Source organism: Zeus faber, assembly GCF_960531495.2.
Source record: "Zeus faber genome assembly, chromosome: 8".
In the NCBI taxonomy this organism is placed as follows: domain Eukaryota; kingdom Metazoa; phylum Chordata; class Actinopteri; order Zeiformes; family Zeidae; genus Zeus; species Zeus faber.
In genome coordinates, this window is record NC_137195.1 from 15367821 (window position 1) to 15391278 (window position 23458).

Sequence of the window (23458 nt, forward strand, 5' to 3'; positions counted from 1 at the left end):
CTGGCTCTCGTTAAACGTTCACCGGAAGTCATCCCTCGCTCACCTGAGCGCCGTGTCGCCTGAACCAAGCGAACCCCAGGGTCGGTCAAATCGAACGACTCTTTGCGGAATGGGCGACTCGTCAAGAACCGCGTCCGAAAAAAAACAAAAAAAAAACAACACAAAAAGAGGAGCCGAACCTTTCATTACCACTGCAGTAAAGCGGGAGGGGCAGCGTCGGCCTGCCATTGGCCAGCCGGGAGGACCGCCCCGCGCTGATTGGTCAGGCCGCCCGTCGCCGACGAGACGCTCGGTATTCTTATTGGCCGGCCGCGTTTTTCCCGGCACCCACCGGCGCCTTCTTCCACGGCGCGGAGCGGTACAGGCGGAGGAGGGCAGTAGTGCGGCAGCCCGCGGAGGGACACCAGGCTCGTGAAAAAGGTAGCAGCGAGGCTCCGAGGTACCGCCGCTCTTTCGCCGCAAAGTAGCGGAGAGACGCAGAGGGAGCCGCATCCCGGCGTGATGCTCAGCTTGAGACCGCAACATTTCATTTGAGAGCGCGGGGGAGAACGATTAGACTGTAGCATAACCTTTTTTAGTCAAAGGTTTTGAGTGACATTCCGCTAATTTGCCCTTAAAGCCCGCCTGCCTCCCACCCGTCTACAGCTACTGCATATCCGCTGCTGCTTTATTTTATTATTTTATTTTATTTTCAGCCAACACACAAACCCAGTCGCGCATAAGTCTTTTGTCGCTTTTTTTTCCTTCTTTGAAAAAAAAACAAAAACCCACGTTTGTTCCAATCCAACCAGAGGCTGACACCTCTCAAGCTCTGCATCACCTGAGAGGAGAAGAGTGACTGCGCCAACATGGGGGTAAGACGAGCTTTTCCAACTTTATTCCACGTTAATTGCGTTGTTAACCCACCTGAAGTGGCCTGTTCGGTGACAATACCACGGCCTGCTTATCCGGCCGTGTACGGGGAAAGGCGCAGATCAACGATCGGCCTTGGCATCTTACCTAAAATGCTCAATGACGAAGTGACATTGTCATAGTTTTTTTTCCACCCTGAGTCCCAGAGACTGCGGCGCGTTGCGGCGGTGACTGCGTGTGTTATAACTGGCGGTAAACTGGCCAAACGGTAAATGGCATTTAAGTGTGACAGTGGAAGAAATAGTGCATTTTTGCGTTTCTCCTCCAAAGACGCCCAGCGAACTCACCATTTTGAAGAAAAGCGGCTGTGCAGTAAATACAGTGTATGGTTCTAATAGGTACTAATGTTGGTAGTCCGTTAGGTCTTGACTATAACCTTCCCATCCATGGTAGCCTTAATCGGTTTATTACAGAAGGCTTCCGTGCGTGTCTGAGAGGGAGAGAGAGAGAGAGAGAGGGAGAGAGAGAGAGGGAGAGAGGGGGGCGAGAGAGAGCGAGAGAGAGAGAGAGAGAGAGAGAGAGCGAGAGAGAGAGCTAGAGAGAGAGAGAGAGAGCGAGGTACTAGGAGACTGTGAGTCTTTTATTATAGCCCTATAATTAGAACGGGCACGAACAACCGACTTCCCTTTACGTTGCAAGGTGCAGCGGTGGGACACTGACCTCCCTCGTGTGTCCTCTCCGCCGGTGACACTGTTCCACCCTCTCTGGGATGTATTTCCACTGCCGTGGGAGGAGATGCTGGTCCCGCGGTGTCTCAGCGGCGGGAGGCAGTGGGGGTGGAGGAGACGAGGTGTCTCGGTGCGCCGCAGACTCGGTGACCCGTGCGTCATAATGCGGTTACCGGGAATAGCGCTTCACCAGCTTATTTCACCCCCTTTCATTTGTGACATAACAGGGACTCGGTAATCGCAATGAACGCGCACGCACGAGCGCGAGCGCGCGCGCACACACACACACACACACACACACACACACACACACACACACACACACACACACACACACACACACACACAGTCTTGCCATCGTAACATTGTGACATCCAAATCGGACATTCGGACCAACACTTAATTTGGGGGAGAATAAAGACGTAAGGGGGGGGGGGGGGTGATGCCAATTGAACCACTTCTCACGAGTTCCCCATCCCAATGCGTCAAAGACCGTACCTGCGACGTGCGTGTCGACATAGCGAGCCGGTGAATGCGGCGTATCCAAGCTTTTATTACCCTAGACGGGTGGAGGTTGGACGGTGTTGGAACGCTCCGAGGCGCGGATGCTGCCGGTGCGGTGTTGCGCAATTGCTGCTTCATCATCAGCATCAGCGTCAGTTAGTTTGAATCGCCGCGGCGGAGCTCCCGCATCCCGGGGACGGCGCCGGGGGAGAGAGGCAGTTACGCATCTCCGGGGGGGGGAGGCGGGGCGGGGAGGGGAGGGGAGGGTGGCGCCGCGCAGCTCGGTGACCGTGTCAGCCGGCACTGCGTCAAAACGACGGGAGAGCGTTAATGTCGAGGGCGGCGTGGGATTTTCAACGCCAGCAGATTGCCCCCCCCCCCTCCGTCCTCCTCTCCTCTCCTTCGCCGGGGAGCCGCTCGGCGAATCACGCACTCCGCGCCGCGGCAGCGCCGGCGGCCCGTCGCCCGGGGCCGCAGGGCGCAGTGCGTGCAGCGCGCCTTCTGCGTCAAAAAGGGGGCGGGGCATGTGGTGTGGAAATTCCCTGTGAGGCCCTGTGATTGGCCGGCGGGTGGACAGAAACACGGGAGGGACCAGAGGAAGAGAGAGGGCGCAGGGCGCGGGACACTTATGGCAGGGGACGTTGCAGTGACTGGCTACGCCGCCTCTCTTCATTTGGCTCATCATCTCCCAAGGAGGTGTTCTCTCTCTCTCTCTCTCTCTCCCTCTCTCTCGTCAAACCTCATCAGTTGTCTCAGTACCGGTGAGACCCGCGTTAGCAGTAGCCGCGCATGAATAATGTGTGACGGGTGAGGGAGGGAGGTTGGTGAGCGGCGGACGTACACGCGGGACGACCGCTGCGTTTCACCTTCAGAGACACGTGACGGTGGGTGGGCACCTTTGCCGACGGGGAGGGGAGGGGGGGGGGGGGTGGTGGTGAGGGCTGGAGGGAGTATGGATCGGCGGTGACGGGGCTGCAGGTGTAGAGGGAGAGAGATTCAAAGCAAGGGAGGAGGAGTACACAGGGTGGGGTGGGGGTGTGCCTGGCCGTATATCCTGTTACAGGATAATGAACCCGGCTCACATTACCGTGGCTCTTGTTTCCCCCCTCGCTGGGCTCTGTTGTATTGGTTACTACAGAGACGGAGAGAGCAGATGGGATGGGGAGACGGGAGGTGTGTGTGTGTGTGTGTGTGTGTGTGTGTGTGTGTGTGTGTGTGTGTGTGTGTGTGTGTGTGTGTGTGTGTGCGTGTGTGTGTGTGTGTGTGTGCGCATGTGCGTGCGCAGTGGGGGTGGGGGTCATTGGGACGCTGAATGGGAAGTCTACGGGGGTCTTTACTATTGGAAAGGTGGGGGTATTGATTGATGGGTGTGTGTGGAGCGGATGAACAGATGTCACAGGAAAGGATTTGTGAGAGAGAGAGCGAGAGAGAGAGAGAGAGAGAGAGAGAGGGGCGGAGGGATGAATATCAAGTAGAATACTAAAGGTTTATCAGAAGGTCATTCTGACAAGTGACTCTGGGCGTGGTCAAGCCGAAGCCCTCTCCTATTGGTGCAGTGTCCCGCACGGGGCCGGGGGGGCCGAACTTTTACCGTTACATCACGTCATGGCGATCTGAGGCTACGTGCGCTCGCTGCAGCGGTCAGGCGAACAGCATACACGACGCTATAGAATGATCTGGAGGAGTGGGTTCCGTGCGGCCTCTGCAGCAGGCCCAGCCCTCAGTTTGGTGCAGAGCGCTGTGCAGCCCTCCCAGCTGCACCTGCTGCCTGACGCTGATAGGCTGCACCGCACCGCGACTGATCCGTCCCGCACGCGGTGCCGACCAATCGGAGCAGGCTCCCCACGAGGGATCGGATCAAGTGGGACGCCGTCGCGGGCCTCGGGACATTTAGGGGTCAAAGAGGGTCGCCGGGGGGAAGGAGCCGATCAATTGTTCACTTTTAAGTCCCCGGAGGGTTCTCCGATCAATGGATGGATCCATCTGCTGTGAAGGGAACGGCGTTCTTCAGACCGCCGCCGAAGGGGCGGAGTTCCACGCCTGAGCAGATCGGGCAAAAGTGCTGCAGTTAGCCCGCATGCTAGCGTTACGATGAAAAAAGGCCTGCGCTGTGAGCCCGGGCCCCAGACGCCATTTGTTGTGCAAGTCTAATAAAATGTAAAGGTCATCGCTGTCCGCTTCGCGCATCGCTTTAACACGAGATTTCCCAAAGTGCAGTAATTGATGCGGCGCACAGTTTCCAGCGTTGCGAGAGGGGCCGGTGGTCTCCTGTGTTGCAGCTGAGTCACAGAAGGGCTCGGTTGCCTGACTACAAGGAACTGAGGATTTCAGGGTGTTGTCCTGGGGATCTGTTTGTATTTGTGTTTCTGTGTGTGTGTGTGTGTGTGTGTGTGTGTGTGTGTGGTAGTGTGTGTGTTCTCTAAAGGGCAGGGAATGACCCGGGGGGAAGTCACAATTAAAAAGCAAATTTCTTCAAATTAATTTAGTGATTGCGTGTTGTAATTACACACCGATACCACATATTCACCTTGGGAATTAAAGACGGTCCAGGCGTCCTGTTTTGCACAGTATTGCTTGTATTTCCAAGACAATAAATGTAGTAGCACTAGTACTGCGTACTCAAGAAAGAGAGAGTGGGAGCGAGAGAGAAAAAGAGAGAGAGGCCAGTACAGGAGCCGTCATGCAACCCTCTCACTCGATTTTGAGATGACAATTTTTTCTACAAGTGCCAACAAGCCCAGATTTACAATGCCAATGTAGTCTCGGCCACAGACACACCTCCATACACACACACACACACACACACACACACCCAACACCTGCCGAGGCGCCATCACTGACAACAGACACATACATGTTCAAACATTGTTTATGGAAATGCAAAGGAATGTTCACACATCAGCCTGTCTATCAGTAATTGGCTGCAAATCAGGCGCCTGTTCATCCAGACGTCTATGAGAAGATGCAGGAGATATGCACACACGCACACACACGCACACACACACACACACACGCACACACGCACACACACACACACAGACACACACAGGTAGTAGGTGGTAGTCCCTCGGTAGTTTCCCGCTTTGACCTGTAGCTGCGGTCCCTCTTCTCTCTTAGCTTAGTGGAATGAACAGATCGGGACAGCGACAGGATGGACAGATGGGCGGCAGGGAACAGAGAAAGGCGCGGAGGGGGTGGGGGTGGTGGGGGTGGGGGGTTGCAGAAGAGGAGCAATGTTCCACGTTCAGATTTCCAAATGGGATTCTAAGTAGTTGAGCGTCTTTCTTTAATTCATTTTCATTTCCTGGATGAGTATCAACACAGACCCTTTTAGAACCGAGGGGAGTTAATCTCCCTTTGTCTGACTCTGTGGTTGTGTGTGTGTGTGTGTGTGTGTGTGCATGTGCGCGCGTACACGCGTTTCTTTTAGTCCTCAATCACTATTTCCATGTTTTATCTATTTATGCTATTCCAGAAAATCCCTCTATTTAATAGTGCTGTTTGTGCCTGTAACATAATCCTCTGTAGAGTAATAGCAGAAATGTAACTCAAGCTCCATTGGTCCATCCCCTGGGCAATTTGACGCACATATTCCCTTTCCCCATAGAGATATGTTAATTGTACCTTTCAACGTCATTATTTTTTATTATTATTCTTTTTTTTTTAACATTTTCAAAATGTGCTCATCATGAGCAGGGCCGGTCCGAAAAGATAAAGCAAAATGCATGTATTGATCGTCCTTTGTTCCAAGGGGATCATGGTCCTTATCTACTGATACGATAAGGATGATCGCACACTCATCCAATTCATTCTCCGTTTAACCAAATGTTGCTCCAACGCCGTCATCGGCTCAATGATGCTCAGGACCTCGTGATAAGTTTAGTTAATGAGTGTGTGTGCGTGTTTGACGGAAAAGAAAGAGAGCGAGAGAGAGAGAGAGAGAGAGAGAGAGTATAGTAGTTGGCTAATCCAAACTAGTAATCAGACTACCTAATCCCAGCAGCTGTGCCCCTAAATCTCTGTGGCCTGAGCCCCCCTACTGTGGCCCGGGGCTCTGGCAGCCTACGGCGCGAAACAGCAGATGGTCCAATGCCCCACCAAGGTCACACATGTACACGTAAATGCAGCGCACGCACATTCGCACACGGATACAAACATCGCTATGCCGATAAGCCTTCCCATTCCTAGGTGCAGCTCTCCTGGGTGTGTGACACATCTGTCCTGCTCAGATGAATAAAAACCAGAATGTGCGTCGGCCTTCACCGCCATCTCACACGGTCATTTACATGAACACGTCTGAATTGTGTTCGGCCACAGTCGACGCTTCTTTCGGACAGACACGCGCCGTCTCTCGCCGTCTCTCGCCGTCTCTCGCCATCGCACCGGGATTGGCACCGTCAGAGCGCGGGGGGCCGTCGGAGAGAGGGAGACAGGTGCGCGGATTGCGCCCAGGTCGCTCCCTCTCCATGCCCCCCCCCCCCCCCCCTCTGGATGGCGCTCTCAGTGCCCGCCTATATCTTCTATAGGAAGAGCCGGGGCCCCTGCTCACAGAACCACACAAAAACTAGGCTTTCACGCAGGGGCAAATGTTTCCATGTTTCCAGTACGAGCCAGCCAGTGCTCCCAGTGGGAGGGCATTGACCTATCACGTTCAGACTAGCATTTGGACCTTGCATTGAGACAGGCAGTGGACCAGACTGGAAATGGGGCTTTGGTTGAGGCCGCCCCACTCACAACAAGAAAACTATCCAGAATTATCCCCAAAATGTTACTGGTATTTAGCACTGGGTGATAATTCAATAATCAAGTCCCTCACTGATATATATATATATAATTTTTGTCAATGCAGTGAACAACAGTTGGACCCTTTACCTTGAATTTTTGAATTCAAGTCGCAAAGCGTCCAGTGAAAATTGACCTTATTCATGTTGTCCTTGCTTTTAACTTGGTGTCCTGCTTTACTTGGTTACCATCCATTGCCTACTTATTGCCTTGTTTACTTCTACAGGGTCAGTTACAAGAAATTAGCTCAATGTGGACACGGCATAGGCAGCCTTTCACATGATCCGTGGGCGTGACATGGTGCTTGCACAGATAACTTAATCAAGAGGAAGTGGGGACTCATCACAGTTAGTTTTAGCTACAGGAAGTGTACTGTGCGTGCAGATTTTTTTTGCGTTTTTCCATCACCCAAACCACTTCCCCTATTGCAATTTTGGATTACAAGTGATGAATGATAGATTCCTTCACACTGCTGTTGCAAAGCGTCTAATCACTGACTCGACCTTCAACAGTTTCTCGACCTTCATCAGAGTTTCTACACCTTCATTAGAGACTCCAGACCTTCATCAGAGTTTTTAAACCTTCACTGAGGTTTTCTCGACCTCCCCCAGACAAGCAAGGACAGAAGGAGCCCGGCCAGGGCCAAATGTCAGCAATAAAAGTGGTGCTCTGGCAGAGCAGTGTGCGAGAATCTTTTTTTTTTTCATAACGGTTGTTTGTCCATCTCGCACAGGTGCCGCAAGGCGGGTTTTTGGAAGTACGAAAACTTCCTTTTTTTATTGTTCGACAACGTTCTTACTTCTCAATTCTAGTGTGTGTGAGCCTGTCTGTGCGTGCGAGCGAATGCTTTTGTTTGCGGCCCAGGAGAACCCATTGTGTACCTGCTGTGAGTGACAAAGAGGGGCAGGGTGGACGAGTTCAACACCTCGGCCCCGGAACGAGCCACCATCACCGGGCAAGCCCCGGCTTGTTGCTCCTGACGTCCTCTAACGGGCGCCACTCCTTATGGGTGCACGCCAGGAGGGTGAGCGCCTAACTGTCAGGTGTCATTTTCACGACGGGAGGAAGCGTCACCAAAAAAAAAAGCCAAGATCCCCAAGTGGACTCCTTCGCACTTGGTCACACAGTGGTCTCGAAAAGAAGATCATTTCTCCAAGTCTGGACCCAAGACTCCTTGAATTTCATGCTTTTTAAATTGTTTCTTATCTCTGTCTCACCCTCTTATTTCAACTCACTCAGCTTTTCCTGCTTTCTCTCTAACGCTCTCTCCTGCTCCCTCTCCCTCTCTGCCTCTCTCTCTTTCTCTCTCTCTCTCCCTCTCCCTCTCTTTCTCTCTCCCCCTCTCTCTCTCTATCCCTCTCTCTCTCTCTCTCTCTCTGCCGCAGTGCGTGTAGACTCTGCGCAGACGGCCTGTAGCCAACACAGTGACTCACCTCTGTTCAACTGATGTTGGGCTTATATAGGTCCTCATTGCAAGCACCTTTCTGCTTTCACATGCACATGCACACACACACACACACACACACACACACACACACACACACACACACACACCACACAAGCACACGCACAAGTACACGCACTGCACACGCACACGCACACACATTAGTTGAATTAAAAGTCCATCTATTGTAAACAGCAGTGAATGTGGTGTTAAGTTACAGATGCATCAATTATTGCTGGTACCAGCCCAGATGAGGGGATACCAATGTACGGAGGCCACGGCCAAACATCCGTCTCCGTGCCAATGGCCATGCCAGTAGCCATGGTTACCTGGCCTCCAAACAACACATCAGAGTTTCTCCGTTAGGAAACAATTTAAAGAGACTGGCGGGCGTCACCTGTGCAGATCAGAGCATTCATTTATGATCACCACAACTGATCTTCCCGTTCAAATGTGTGCATTTTTAAAAGATTTTTGTTGTCTATTTGAATTTCAAAAAAAGTATCATAAAAGGCTGGGAGGTTGGAGACTAAACCAAAGTACATTAGTTAATACGCCCGTCAGTCAGTCAGTCTCTGTCTTTGTGTGTGTGTGTGTGTGTGTGTCCGTTGGAGAGCAGGCGTTTGTAATTACAGCCCTGTGTCGACGTGTTCTTCCTCAGAAAAGACAGATACTCATGACATCATCAAAGCAGGAGGCCGGCGTACGTGTAGAGTAGTAACTCCTGTGTATACCACCGACACACTTACACACACACACACACACACGCACGTACACACTTGCAAAACGCACTAACAATCACTCCATCCGACTGAATGTGTCAGAATGCAATTACATTACATTGCAATCTATGTGATTGTGAAAACACATACCAACTGTTAACACACACACACACACACACACACCATAAGTGTGTGTGTGTGTGTGTGTGTGTGTGTGTGTGTGTTCGGTGTCTGTGTGTGTGTGTGTGTGTGTGTGTCTGCGCAGTCTGTTTAAGTGGGGTCACTGCGGGTCACCAGTGGTGGGAGAAAGTACTCTAAAGCTGCACTTGAGTAAAAGCAGAGATATCTCACTAAAAAACGACTCTGGTAAAAGTAAGAGTCACTCATTAGAATACTACTTGGGTAAAAGTCTTAAAGTAGCTGATATTAAGTGTACTTACTGTAAGTATCAAAAGTAATTATACGATATTCAATATATTAAAGTAAAAGTAAATGCTGTGGAGAAAAAAAAAGCATTTTTATTACTATGAGCATATATATATTTTTTGCTCAGATTTTATTCTGGTTGCCAATATTTCCATATTTTTCGGTCAACATGAGAGGCCCTTCATTCAGTGAGACGCATCTTTCACTCCGACATAAGAAATCGATCAATCAATTGTTGACACTCAGCTCGCTGCTGATATGACCATTGATTTATCAACATGAACCTGGTGATAACAGGCTTCACTCACATCACTGGCTCCCAGTTTCCCCCTCCCATTTTATTTTGCACTGAGTGCCAAAGGTGTTCAGGGGAAACGTATCGGAGTAAAAGTAAAAGAAAATATAAACAGAAATGTAATAACTCAAGTAAAGTACAGATACTCCCAAGAAAATACTGAAGTACAGTAGCAAAGTATTTTTACTTTGTTACTTTACACCACTGCAGGTCACACACTGAAACACTGCCACCAGACACACACTGTTGGTCCATATCTAATTAGAAGTGTGAGAGAAGGGTAACCTCGCTCTCTCTCTCTCTCGCTCTCTCGCTCTATCACTACCTCACACCTCCCACTGGTGTCTCACTTTCCATCTGTCCCATCCTGTCCGCCTCTCTCCGTTTTCATCTTCTCTCTCTCTCTCTCTCTGGTGAGGTAGTAATGATCCATGTTGGGATTCTCTATTTTTTTAGTAGTAGTAGTTAAAGCAAAAGAGAGTTTTTCGCCCTTTTCCTTGTGTGTGTGTGTGTGTGTGTGTGTGTGTGTGTGATGTGCATTTACTACAGGGAAAGAGCGAGAGTGAGACAGCGAGAGGGTGTGTACATATTTATATTACTGATTTGAGCAGGTGTGCCGTCAATGTAACAATGGCTCGCTTAATAGCTCTTTTGCATCACTCATCCTTCCTCTCCGGTGTTAAAAAAAAGAAAAGAAAAGAAAAACGACTGCAGATAACGACTGCGTTTGGCGTTGGTTGGTTGGTTTTATCTTCAGCACCACCGAAACCGCAGGATTTTCATGAACAACCTGATTGTGCAGGGTTGAGTTCAGGATGCCCCCTTTTGTCTGCGTCATGTTTTAAATAAAGGTGTGGATCCATCACTCATTCATTTAATCCCACGCAAAACAACATATAATAGGCTGATACGTCACAGACACACAGGCGTGCTACACACACACAAACGCACGCTCGCGCACACACACACACACACACGCGCGCATCCATGGTGCAGCGGTGGTGCTTCATACCAGGCCTGTCGGGTCTTGCTGGAGGAACAACACTTCTCACCCTCTACGCAGGATGAACCCTCATTGTGTGTGTATGTGTGTGCTTCTGTGCCAGGCTGCACGTGTGTGTGCACGCGGCCGTACATATGTGGGGCCTGGGTTTTTAACGACAGAATCTGTTTTACGACCGGATCAGAATCAGTTTTATTCGCCAGGGCCATTTATTCACATGCTAAGAATTAGTTCTGCTGAGGCTTCGTGCATTACAATTATCATGACAAAAAACTCAAGAGAAAATAATAATAACAACAATACAATAGAATAGAATTTGAATTAAAAATCATATTAAAGATAGATTAAAAATAAAAAAAGTTAAATATATACAAATAGGCAAAACAACAACTTTTTGAAAATCATCAGATATAATAAAATACAGAAAATACAAAATGTGATAAAAAAAAAAGCACAGGATAATTATGGTATACAGGGTTTACATGATAAATACTACTACGTACTAACTAGCACTATGTACAGTGTAATGCCAGTGTTGTGAATGTGTGTCATATTGCACCCTTTTATCGTCGTTTAACAGTGGTCATTGTGTAATCAATGGATTCATCACCAAGTCAGTGAGAGTCGTCGGTCGCCATCGCGTTCTCTTTCCAGAACAGCGAACAGGAAAAGCAGATCCGGCCAACGGCATGCAAATTCAAATTCCAAACATGCAGCCTTGGTTTCACACGAGGGCCGCAGGAAAAAAAAAAAGTACAAACTAAATTGGGTGGCGGGTGTTTCTCTTTGAGTGACCTGATGTGTTTGCCCTGTGTGGAGAATGTGTGTTTTAGTGCGTCAGGACGTTTGTCTTGAAGGGGGTGTGTGTGTGTGTGTGTGTGTGTGTGTGTGTGTGTGTGTGTGTGTGTGTGTGTGTGTGTGTGTGTGTGTGTGTGTGTGTGTGTGTGTGTGTGTGTGTGTGTGTGTGTGTGTGTGTGTGTGTGTGTGTGTGTGTGCGCGCACAGGAGCCTAAGTCAACGTTCCCCCTTCTTGCACTTGATTTACCGACTGTTTTTCACTTCACCCGTATCATGCTTTGTTTAGTTCACCTCTCTTTTTAACTTTATGCCCAATGCGTAATCCATTGCAAAAGAAACATGGGAAGGATTTTTATCTTTTTCTAGTTAACCTTTATTTAACCAATAAAACAACGCAAATTTAAAAAAACCCCATCGGAATTGGAACTTGATTTGATCACTGGAAGAGGTCGATCCGATCCTCCAACGTTGTCAATATCATCTTAACCTTTAGCTTCGGTCTTTGACCTTGGCCGCATGATGCACTTTAACCCTAAATGAAGGAGAGCACAGCGATGGGAAAGTGAATTGTAAGGATATTGACGTTTTCGTCGTCGTCCCACGCCCGACTTCATCAAACCCCTCACCTTTGCTCCGATCACTGCGCAATTGAACACGATGACCCGAGAGCAAGGGGCGTTTTCCCCCGCCTCGGTTTTCAGTCGACGCGGGCCCCCCCGTTCCGCCGGGGCCCGGAGCGCGCCGTCTCCCGGGAGCCATTTTTTGGCATCTCTCGTGTCACCTCCGACCTCTGATCGGAGACCTTGGTATTGATCCGTCTTAGCGGTCAGGCTGCTCTCCTTCCTGACATGGTGCTCCAGTTACAGTCACAGACCTGGAAAGCCTCCAATGTGCAGCGTTGGAGAATCTCCGGGATATTTTTAGGACACTCACGGAGAGGTCGTTTTACAATACAGTAAACTGATTAGAGGAGGACATATGGCGTGTGCGTGTGCGCGCGCGCGTGTGTGTGTGTGTGTCTGTGTGTGTGTCTGTGTGTGTGTCTGTGTGTGTGTGTGTGTATTATATAGCTGGTTTCATCTTTCTTACATCAAAGTCTCACTGATGTACAGTCTAACAGAATTGAAAGCACTAGGATCTCATTAGAAGGTCTTTGATGACTGTGTGTGTGTGTGTGTGTGTGTGTGTGTGTGTCTGCCTCCGTCTGTCCTTTGTGGTGGGAGCGAGATGGATGAGAAAGAAACAGCCAGTCAAGTTCAAATTCACAGACTCAAGCCTTCACTCCTGCTACCTCTTCGATGTGTCGTGGGAAAACGGTAGCGCGCCGCGGTCGGTCGTGACACGTGGAGCGGTCGCCCGGGTTGGGCGGGGGCAAAGGTCAGAATGGGCTTTTGCGGCGTCTTGATGTTAAGATACCCGAGGGACCAGGGTAACGTCTTTCCTATTTCCTTCATACCTTTCAGTCAGTCACAGCTTTTCTGTATTTGTATTTTGACACATTCACTTCGTCATTGATTTATTTATTAAAACAAATAGTTCTCTCGACCCGATGAGATTTGAGGTAAAAAAAAAAAAAAAAAAAAGGCCCGCGCAGGCTGCGTCAGGAGTGGGCAGACATGTGGTTTCAATGTTCTAAAATAGCTTGAGTTTTGAAAGACCAGACCAGAGAAAGTCACGTTTTTTTAAGCGCATAAATGCAATACATTTCTCAATAATTTATGCTTTTTAAATTTTATTTTAATTTTTTTATGTATGCTTTGTAACATACATTTTATATGCAAAGACACAAAATATACTTACCAGCTAACATTATGCATATATCCAAAGCCGAACAGCCACCATCTCCCTCATGTAGTCCGGTGCATGTATAAAACATGTGTATGTGTCTGTAGTATGGGCGGTCAGACAGTTACCGCGTTGCCACTACACAGGACAAAGGTGACCGATCCCCCAAGAAGAAGAAGGGGGGCAAGGACATGGATGACCTGAAGAAGGAAGTGCCCATTGTAAGTAAATCACACACTGACCTTTTTTTTCCTAACTTTCTGTCAAACATGAATGTTTATAGCCTCCTTCAGAATACTGTACTTCAGTTCAAAGGTGAATTGACCCCATCCCAGCCCCCATACAGGCCTAAAGAGTGGTTTTGGGGTGTGGTAAGAGGGGCGACCTGTAATCAGGAGATTCCGCACACATCCCCGCTGTCCTGGTGCTCTTACCCCTTAGGTGACATGCATGCCGTAAACTTCTACTTGTGTTTTCCTTTTTCAAAGAGTGATACATTTGACCTTGTTTAACCTAATTATTATGGCACCAATCCAAGATGGTCGCTTTATGGTTCCCTACTTGTTCCATTTTTTAAATATGGACTACATTTTAAACAGTGCTGAGTGGATGATAAATTTGTCTGAAAGCATACTCTGTTTATTTTATTTCAGACGGAACACAAAATGTCCGTAGAGGAGGTGTGCAGGAAATTCCAGACTGACATTGTCCAGGTGAGTTTATTTTTTTATGTTATACTGTCAACTGGCCACTAGGTGGCAGTGTTGTACTTAAATTCTCTGCTATTAGTCACATTCATGGGTAGTGGTAACAGGCTGTGTTCATGGCTTGGTACAAACGTAATCAGTGCCTTTCCTAAATGCATGCACAGACTAACACGTGCACTCATCTAATTACAACAAAAGTCTTTTTTCAGCATTGACGTGAACCCCTCTGTTCTCTGCCGCTAGGGACTGACCAACGCCAAGGCGGCAGAGTTCCTGCTCAGGGACGGCCCCAACGCACTCACCCCACCCCCCACCACCCCAGAGTGGGTCAAGTTCTGTCGCCAGCTCTTCGGTGGGTTCTCCGTCCTGCTCTGGCTCGGCGCCATCCTCTGCTTCCTGGCCTATGCCATCCAGGCCGCCACCGAGGACGACCCAGCAGGAGACAATGTGAGTGAGATGAACACACGTGCACACACACACAGACACACACACACACACAAACAGATGTGTTCGGCATATGCTCATCTACACCTCTTTAACACGTTCAGTCACACTCTGACTCTAACGTGAAAAACCACGGAATCACCCTGGGTGATTTGTCACACACACCCTACTTTCTCCGTCTCCTCTCGTCTCAAAGAACCAGTCACGGTCCTTAATGTCCTCAAGGCAAACTTTCACTAGCCAAACTTTGTCAAATTTAAGAATTTGAACACCTGGAAAATCTGCCTTTTATGTTATTTAAGAAGGCCTCAGAGGATGCACATCATCCTGTTGTTTAGAGCTCCCATCCCTGCCGCAGATTTGGCCAAGCTGATAGGACTTAGTAAATACTAAATGTATTTATATATTTTTTGTTGGCTATATTTTGTCATGTCGGTGCATAAGCTCTCTCACAGATCTTTAAAAGTTTTTTTTTTTTTTTTAAGTCTCTCAACTTTTTATGTTGAATGTCCTGACCATTCAGTTAGCCACAAATGCTGATATCTGGTAGACTGCTTTCCACCTTCTGCTTTATCCTTTAAATAAATAAATAAATAGACAGATAGATAAAAAAATAATTAGTGAATGAATGAATAGATAGATAGATAGATAGATAGATAGATAGATAGATAGATAGATAGATAGATAGATAGATAGATAATTGTACTTGAACAGTGAGCAGATTTAAACTTCAAAAAGATGAATTACCTGTGCTGTATGTACTGTATGCTGCCCGCTGAAGTTCCCATCTAAATGTAAAACATATTATGAAGAAATAATCGCAGGTGCACAGGTCCCCAGCACCATTTATATTGAAGAGGAAAAAACATTTAACGTTGTAACCCATCATTTGAACTTGTGTCCGTATGACCCACCGGCTCACTGCACCTCCCTTCCTCTCCCCTTCCCCAGCTGTACCTCGGTATCGTGCTTACAGCCGTGGTCGTCATCACCGGCTGCTTCTCATATTTCCAGGAGGCCAAGAGCTCCAAAATCATGGAGTCCTTCAAGAGCATGGTGCCCCAGGTAAAACACATCACCCCCAATTGTACGGGTTTTTCCTCAACTGGACCAGTTTTGTACATAGCGGCTCCCATTAGCGAATGTGGTCCTGCCACAGATTTTCATCCTGGACTCCACACAAAACAAAGAAATGTCATTGAATTACTTGAATTCATAGAAATATATTTCAATACATAGTTTTGCAGTAAAACAGAAAAAAAACACTAGACAAAAGGCAATTGTTTAGATATAATTGTTGAATTGAGTAATATACACAGTGTGGAGAGCTCTGTAAATGACTGTTCTTTTCGTGGAATTAGTTCTATATTTGGGGTCGATGTTAAGCTCAGTTATACAGCCAGTGAAGTGGCTTACTGCACTACGGATTAGAAGTCAAATGAGGAATTTGATCTGCTTTCTTTTCGTAGTTATTTAAATTGCGCACGTTATTTCCTGAAATCCGTTGGGAAAAGTTGCAATTATGATCTGTGAAATCTGCATATCATAATCAAAGGCTCTGTATGTGAATGAATGGGTGCGTTGTTTTGCTCACACTTCCTGTTGCGCTTCTGCAGCAAGCCCTGGTCATCCGTGAGGGTGAGAAGGTTCAGATCAACGCGGAGGAGGTGGTGGCTGGAGATCTGATCGAGGTGAAGGGAGGAGACAGGATCCCTGCCGACATCAGGGTGGTCTCTGCTCATGGCTGCAAGGTATGGTACACACACACACACACACACACACACATGCATGCACAAACGCACGCACAAACACACACACACATATATGACACATACATAGATAAATACATCTACTTATACAGTATGCATATTAATTTGACTTTTCCCCTCTAGGTGGATAACTCCTCCTTGACAGGTGAATCAGAGCCTCAGAACAGGTCACCTGACTGTACCCATGACAACCCCCTGGAGACCCGCAACGTCGCCTTCTTCTCCACCAACTGCGTTGAAGGTAAAGTATCTGTGGTGGTTAGTTGTGGTTCTCCTGTTGGTGTAACATCACTCCTATATAATAAATAGTCAAATAAATATGGACTTTTTAAAAATTAATAGGATATGTCAATCAAACATTTAACATCACAGATTGAAATAATTGATGGTCATTGCACAGCAATATGAGCAAAAAGCATGGCTTGATACTAATACTTGGTTTGCACTAGTATTTTGAAGATATTAGTTGAAGAGACTTTTTAGAAATATTATTTGGCCTTTTCGATTACAATAAATAGAAAGAACTCCAATGCTGTCTCTCCTAATTCATTATCTTGTTATCTTATCAGGCACAGCACGTGGCATCGTGATCTGCACCGGCGACCACACCGTCATGGGCCGCATCGCCACCCTGACCTCCGGCCTGGAAACAGGAAAGACCCCCATCGCCAAAGAGATCGAGCATTTCATTCACATCATCACCGGAGTGGCCGTGTTCCTGGGTGTGACCTTCTTCATCCTGGCCCTGGTCCTGGGCTACACCTGGCTGGAGGCCGTCATCTTCCTCATCGGCATCATTGTGGCTAATGTGCCCGAGGGCCTGCTGGCCACTGTCACTGTAAGTGGGTCAATAAATTGGTATTTATAGGTATTTGTGGGTCTTCCTTTAATATAACCATTCTTGGTTGTATTTGCCTCCAGGTCTGCCTGACCCTGACTGCCAAGCGTATGGCCAAGAAGAACTGCCTGGTGAAGAACTTGGAGGCTGTGGAGACCCTGGGATCCACCTCCACCATCTGCTCCGACAAGACCGGCACCCTGACCCAGAACCGCATGACCGTGGCCCACATGTGGTTTGACAACCAGATCCACGAGGCCGACACCACAGAGGACCAGTCTGGTGAGTGGACCAAAAATAACAAAAAAATAACACAAGGATCTATCGGAAGTATTTCTTTTTGTTGATGTCTACAAAAGTTTAGAAGCCGGGTTCTCCTCTTCACTCCTCCTGCTCCAGGCGCGTCGTTCGATAAGAGCTCCGTGACCTGGGTGGCTCTGGCTCGCGTCGCCGCTCTGTGTAACCGCGCCCAGTTCAAGGCCGGCCAGGATTCTCTGCCCATCCTGAAGCGCGACGTGGCGGGCGACGCCTCCGAGTCGGCCCTGCTCAAGTGCATAGAGCTGTGCTGTGGCTCCGTGAGGGCGATGAGGGACAAGAACAAGAAGGTGGCCGAGATCCCCTTCAACTCCACCAACAAGTACCAGGTCAGGAAAAGCCGGCAGGAACGGCCCCGGGAAGCATTTTTAAAACCGCCGACACACCGATAAACATTATGTGAGAGGGTGTCGATCTCACTTTTTCATCCTTTCCCCCAACCTGTAGCTCTCAGTGCACGAGACAGAGGACCCCAATGACAACCGCTACCTGCTGGTGATGAAGGGAGCTCCTGAGAGGATCCTGGACCGCTGCTCAACCATTATGCTCCAGGGCAAAGAGCAGCCCATGGATGAAGAGATGAAGGAGTCCTTCCAGAATGCCTACATGGAGCTTGGGGGGTTGGGAGAGAGAGTACTGGGTAAGGGCGGTTAAGAAGATAGACGGAAAAAAAAGAGTGGAGGAGGACCAAGTCCTAATTTGCAGATTGCAGAAGTAGACATAAAAGGAAAGCTCACATTAAGATGAAGTGGACAAGCAGAAGTCAAGATCTATCTTATACACTTACACAAAATTTGGGCAAAGTATGTCTAGTATGTCTAACTGGACCCACTCTCAGCTGTTTTCACCCTTGATCCAGCCGCAATTAGTCGGATTGAGATTGTAATCTTTACCTCCCCCCTCGTGCCAGGTTTCTGCCACCTCATGATGCCAGAGGACCAATACCCCAAGGGTTTCGCCTTTGACACCGACGATGTCAACTTCCAGACCGACAACCTCTGCTTTGTGGGCCTCATGTCCATGATTGACCCTCCCCGTGCCGCTGTGCCTGATGCCGTGGGCAAATGCCGATCCGCTGGTATCAAGGTGGGTTAACGGAACCCGCGCCTGTCCTCCATACTCATCCAAGCGCCGTCCTACACGTTACTCGACAAGCTTGTGCCGTTGCTTCCGTTTCCGCAGGTCATCATGGTCACTGGCGATCACCCCATCACCGCCAAGGCCATCGCCAAGGGCGTGGGCATCATCTCCGAGGGTAACGAGACCGTGGAGGACATCGCCGCCCGCCTAAACATTCCCGTCAGCCAGGTCAACCCCAGGTGAGGCAAGAGCACGCTCCCGGTTGAAGCCGTTATGCAAAAAAAAAAAAAAAAAGCGAAAGTCCGGGGCTCCGCGGAGCATCTTTCGTCACAGATTTACGTTCCGTGTGTGTCCAGGGACGCCAAGGCCTGTGTGATCCACGGCACGGACCTAAAGGATCTGAGCCAGGACCAGATGGACGACATCCTGAGGAACCACACGGAGATTGTGTTTGCCAGGACGTCCCCGCAGCAGAAGCTCATCATAGTAGAGGGTTGCCAGAGACAGGTTAATAGCACCTCCCTTGTCTTCGCAGTATTTTGGAAGCGCGGTGTGATGGTTTTTACGGCTTTTTCAGCTTTGACTTACAATTTCACGATGCGAAAGAAAATGAAAAAATTATATTCGCGACGTCCACGTTTTCATCGCCGATACCAACCAGCCTGATCCCCCTCCGACCGCTCTCTCCCAGGGTGCTATCGTGGCCGTGACGGGCGATGGTGTGAACGACTCCCCCGCCCTGAAGAAGGCCGACATCGGTGTTGCCATGGGAATCTCGGGGTCCGACGTGTCCAAACAGGCTGCTGACATGATCTTGCTCGATGACAACTTTGCCTCTATCGTCACTGGAGTAGAAGAGGGTGAGAAACCCATCGCGGCAATGAACCAAGTGTTGCTAAGAAACATGGAAATGGAAACTTTGAAGTGTCTGCGGGGTGGTAGCGCTGGTGCTGGTAGGTCATAGGAGCTGAGTTGAGGACTGATTTGTACGCTGCTAAATAAGTAAGGACATTTTTTCGGGTGGCCTCGGTCGCCCTTTTTTTTCTGCTCCTTTTTTTGTGATTAAAGATCAAGAAAGCTGTCATGAAACATGAAAAGAAATATACGGTAAATGCTGGAACGGACCGTAAATGCTAAATTCCGGACATTTCGCTGACTTGAAACCAGATGTTAGTATTCAACGTCCAAAACAACGAGAACAGTGGCGGCCTTGGAGTCGCGCAAATAAATGAGTTCAAACAGTACGTTAAAAAGTCAAAACAGTGATTTGTCCTCGTTACGTTGATGAAACCCTCTTGCGAAGAAACAATGGAGCAGAACGCATGGATGAGCTAGTGGTATCAACTGAAAATACCCAATAATACAATCTGCACTTCCTCGCAGGTCGCCTGATCTTCGACAACCTGAAGAAATCCATCGCCTACACCTTGACCAGCAACATCCCGGAGATCACCCCCTTCCTGTTCTTCATCATCGTCAACATTCCCCTTCCCCTGGGCACCATCACCATCCTCTGCATCGACCTGGGAACTGACATGGTTTGTTCACATGTTATGTTCATTTATCCAGTGTTTACGTGCATCTCAAAGAACCTCGACGTTTCAAACAGAGAGGAGGGCACGCCATTTATGGCTCCCTGCTACAGCACTGAACATGGTGGAGGTGTAAGCTCAAATGGTCTCCGACGACTTGAAAGAAGAAATCGGAAGGGAAGAAAAAAATAGCATTGTAGAAATATTGATTTACGACAACAGAACATTTTTAGTCCCTGAGACAAAGTGAGGTTCTCAGAACCATATCCAGGAGCAGGATTTACTGCATTGGTCTAGAATTTGGAGCCGGTACAGCACTCCTTCATACCACGATGCAGAAAGTGGCATTACAGGTATTACGCGTACCTGCTCTCACTCATTATACGTTATTAGTGATCTCTTATTATAGGTCCTCTTATTATAGGAACCAACACGGGTCCTCTGATGAAACATCTTCTGACATTTTCCACCTTCCGTGTAGGTTCCTGCCATCTCCCTGGCCTACGAAGCGGCCGAAAGCGACATCATGAAGCGTCAGCCCAGGAACCCAGCCAGGGACAAGCTGGTGAACGAGCGGCTCATCAGCATCGCCTACGGACAGATCGGTGAGCGGACCGCCGACTCGGGCCGCCGACGCGGTCTACCAAACGCTCCGTCCGAAATGGGACGCCTCGAAACCTCAAAACATGTCTTTCTTTCTGTGTGTTTCTCCTCTCAGGTATGATCCAGGCCTTGGGAGGCTTCTTCTCCTACTTTGTGATCCTGGCAGAGAACGGCTTCCTGCCGTCTTTACTCGTGGGCATCAGGCTCAACTGGGACGACCGCTCTGTCAACGACCTGGAGGACAGCTATGGGCAGCAATGGGTGTGTGCATCGCGCGCATGTGTGTGTGTGTTTGCGACTGGAGGTGATTTCGGCGTTTGCCGTGACGACGATGTCTCTTGACTCGCACCTTCCCTTTGTTTTTTCCGCACCCAGACGTACGAGCAGAGGAAGATCGTGGAGTTCACCTGCCATACAGCCTTCTTTGTCAGCATCGTGGTGGTGCAGTGGGCGGATGTGATCGTCTGCAAGACCAGGCGCAACTCCGTCTTCCAGCAGGGCATGAGGCGAGTCGCGCCAGAGACAGTCGAGATCCGCCCTCCTGGCGTCCTCACCGTTTTGTCACCATCCCGCGGCTCCTGTCTCTCTCTCTCTCTCTCTCTCTGAGGTCGTGCAAAATTTTTCTCACGTTGTTTTTGTGTTTTCCAAACAGGAACAAGATATTGATCTTCGGCCTGTTTGAGGAGACAGCCCTGGCTGCCTTCCTGTCCTACTGCCCAGGCATGGACGTGGCACTCAGGATGTACCCCCTAAAGTGAGCCTTATATTTATATATATATATATATATATATATATATATATATATACGTATATACACACAAAATATACACTTAATATTGTACAAAATATGTTATGACTGAATTGACTTTATTATGTTGAACAGTTTTTAAACCTGTCTTCTTTTTTTCCCCCCACAGGCCAACATGGTGGTTCTGTGCATTCCCCTACAGTTTCCTCATCTTTGTTTATGATGAAGTTCGAAAACTTCTCCTCCGCCGGAACCCTGGAGGTGCGTCTCGTTTTCTCACAGTCACAAAATGTTGTCGCCGTACTTCATAATCGACGGGCTCGGATTCGATATGTTATCCGCCTAACGTCTTTTTTTCCCCCCTCTCACCTCCTGCAGGCTGGGTGGAGAAGGAGACATATTATTGATCGATGGAGAGCTTCTTTACTCGAAAAAAAACAAACCCCGACATCCTCCATTTATTCCTCCCTCCGTCACTCCATCCCTGGCAAGACGCTCCTCCAGCTACCCCCCTGCCCCCTTAAAGACAACAACTGCTTTGAAGCTATTTTCATCGACTGCCCCAAAGATTAAAAAAACAGCAAAAGCACCTTTACGACTTTCTACATCGACCCCCGCGCCCTCCCCTCCCCCCTATGATACTCTCTGCATGTGTTCTCTCACTGCTGTGTACATAAACCAATATATCTACCAAACGGCAGCTGCATATTGTGTATGTAGATTTGAATGAGCTAAGATGCAAAGGGAGTGTCGACGCTCTGCAAAAAAAGGGCCATTCAAGCTCCTTTCCGTCCTCCCTCCCTCCTCCTCCTCCTCCCTCTCTTGCTCTGTACCGCCACCCCCCCCCGTCCCCCCCGTTCCCCTCTTTCTGCGACCCTTTGCTTGTCGTCCAGTCACACACAGATATACAGATCACAAAGTGAGATCCCGCCGCCGCCGCCGCTGCCACCACTCCGACCGCCCCCTCTCGCCCCGTCTCTGGAGGACCAGTGGAGTGGTCATCTCTCTGCGTCCATTTTACTTTTTCTCCTTTTTGTTTTGGGTTTGGGCCACAGTGTTTTTTAATAATATATAAATACAGTATATATATATATATATATATATATATATATACATATATATGTATATGTGTGTGTATATATGGGGTTTTGGGGGGATGGGGTTTGCGATGATTTACTGATGTGTATTTTTTTATTTCTTTAATGGGAGGGGGGTATGTGAGAGCTGCTTTCCCCCCATTTAGGCATAACAAAGCACACCCCACGGCGTCTTGTCCTCCCCCCGCCTCCCCCCTCTGTCTCTCACAGCCCTCCCCTCCCCTCCCGCCCTCCCCCTTGCCCTGTTTGTCTCTGTTTGTGTGCACTATGTGAACCATTGTCCTTGTTAATACCTACTACAGTACACCCCAAAAATACAACTCAAACTTTCTGTGTGTTCTAGGAAAATATATAATTCTATACAGAATTTAAATGAAATAATAATAATAATAATAATGATAATAAAAAAAAAAGCCTCATGTTGAAAATAAACAGAGAGAGAGAGAGAGAGAGAGAGAGAGAGAGGGAGAACATGAATTCCAATATCAATGATATCAGTAAGATAGGTAAAAATGAGAGAGGTGTCTCTCTTTGTTTCTATTTTGTTTTGTTTTTTTATTTTTGTTTCGTTTCCGTTGTAATTATTTACTGGTTTTTCCAGGAGGAAAATATAAAAGGATATAAGAGCAAAGCAGGGTTTTCGGTTGTGTTTTTACCAGGAGATGTGAGAGATGTGAGACTGCCACCAAGGCTTCAGGTTCCTATCACGGTATGACGCGGTGCAGTGTGCTGCCATGTGAGTGACCTCCAGGTCGTGAGTTCTGTGTGAATGTATGTGTTGGAGACCGGTGAAGGGCCAGCGTTCTCAGACTGGGTCTAACTGAAATGGCTTGGAGGGGTTGAGACTGAAGAGAACATATTACACAACTAGTAGAACCTACGTGTGAAAGAAACCAACACCAATAAAAAACATCTAGAACATTTAATACAACCCAGCTCTGTCTGAGCGTCTTTATGTCTCTGGTTCTTCGAGTGGACATGTTGCTG

At 48.4% G+C, this 23458-nt stretch overlaps 1 protein-coding gene across 2 annotated transcripts; it reads left to right on the forward strand.

Annotated features, from left to right (window-relative positions):
* Nucleotides 1–464: 464 nt before the first annotated feature.
* On the forward strand, nt 465–23402 carry atp1a3b (ATPase Na+/K+ transporting subunit alpha 3b). Of its 2 annotated transcripts, none has more exons than XM_080005871.1 (22): nt 465–854; nt 13446–13559; nt 13992–14051; nt 14289–14492; nt 15441–15554; nt 16106–16240; nt 16382–16499; nt 16828–17096; nt 17180–17378; nt 17496–17740; nt 17859–18051; nt 18322–18497; nt 18594–18730; nt 18848–18998; nt 19183–19351; nt 19875–20029; nt 20505–20628; nt 20742–20887; nt 21002–21132; nt 21279–21380; nt 21544–21635; nt 21753–23402. In XM_080005871.1, the coding sequence occupies exons 1-22, from the start codon at nt 849–851 to the stop codon at nt 21779–21781; spliced, it is 3069 nt and encodes a 1022-aa protein (XP_079861997.1). In that variant the 5' UTR covers nt 465–848; the 3' UTR covers nt 21782–23402. The 2 variants fall into 2 exon arrangements, with proteins under 2 accessions (XP_079861997.1, XP_079861998.1); XM_080005872.1 differs by having other exon boundaries at nt 13485–13559.
* Nucleotides 23403–23458: the final 56 nt, after the last annotated feature.

Bases quoted from the DNA above. Each gene is read 5' to 3' on its own strand.
- atp1a3b (XM_080005871.1), top strand. The intron at 16,500-16,827 runs GTAAAGTATCTG...TTATCTTATCAG, and splicing joins CTCCACCAACTGCGTTGAAG to GCACAGCACGTGGCATCGTG. The intron at 21,636-21,752 runs GTGCGTCTCGTT...CACCTCCTGCAG, and splicing joins CCTCCGCCGGAACCCTGGAG to GCTGGGTGGAGAAGGAGACA.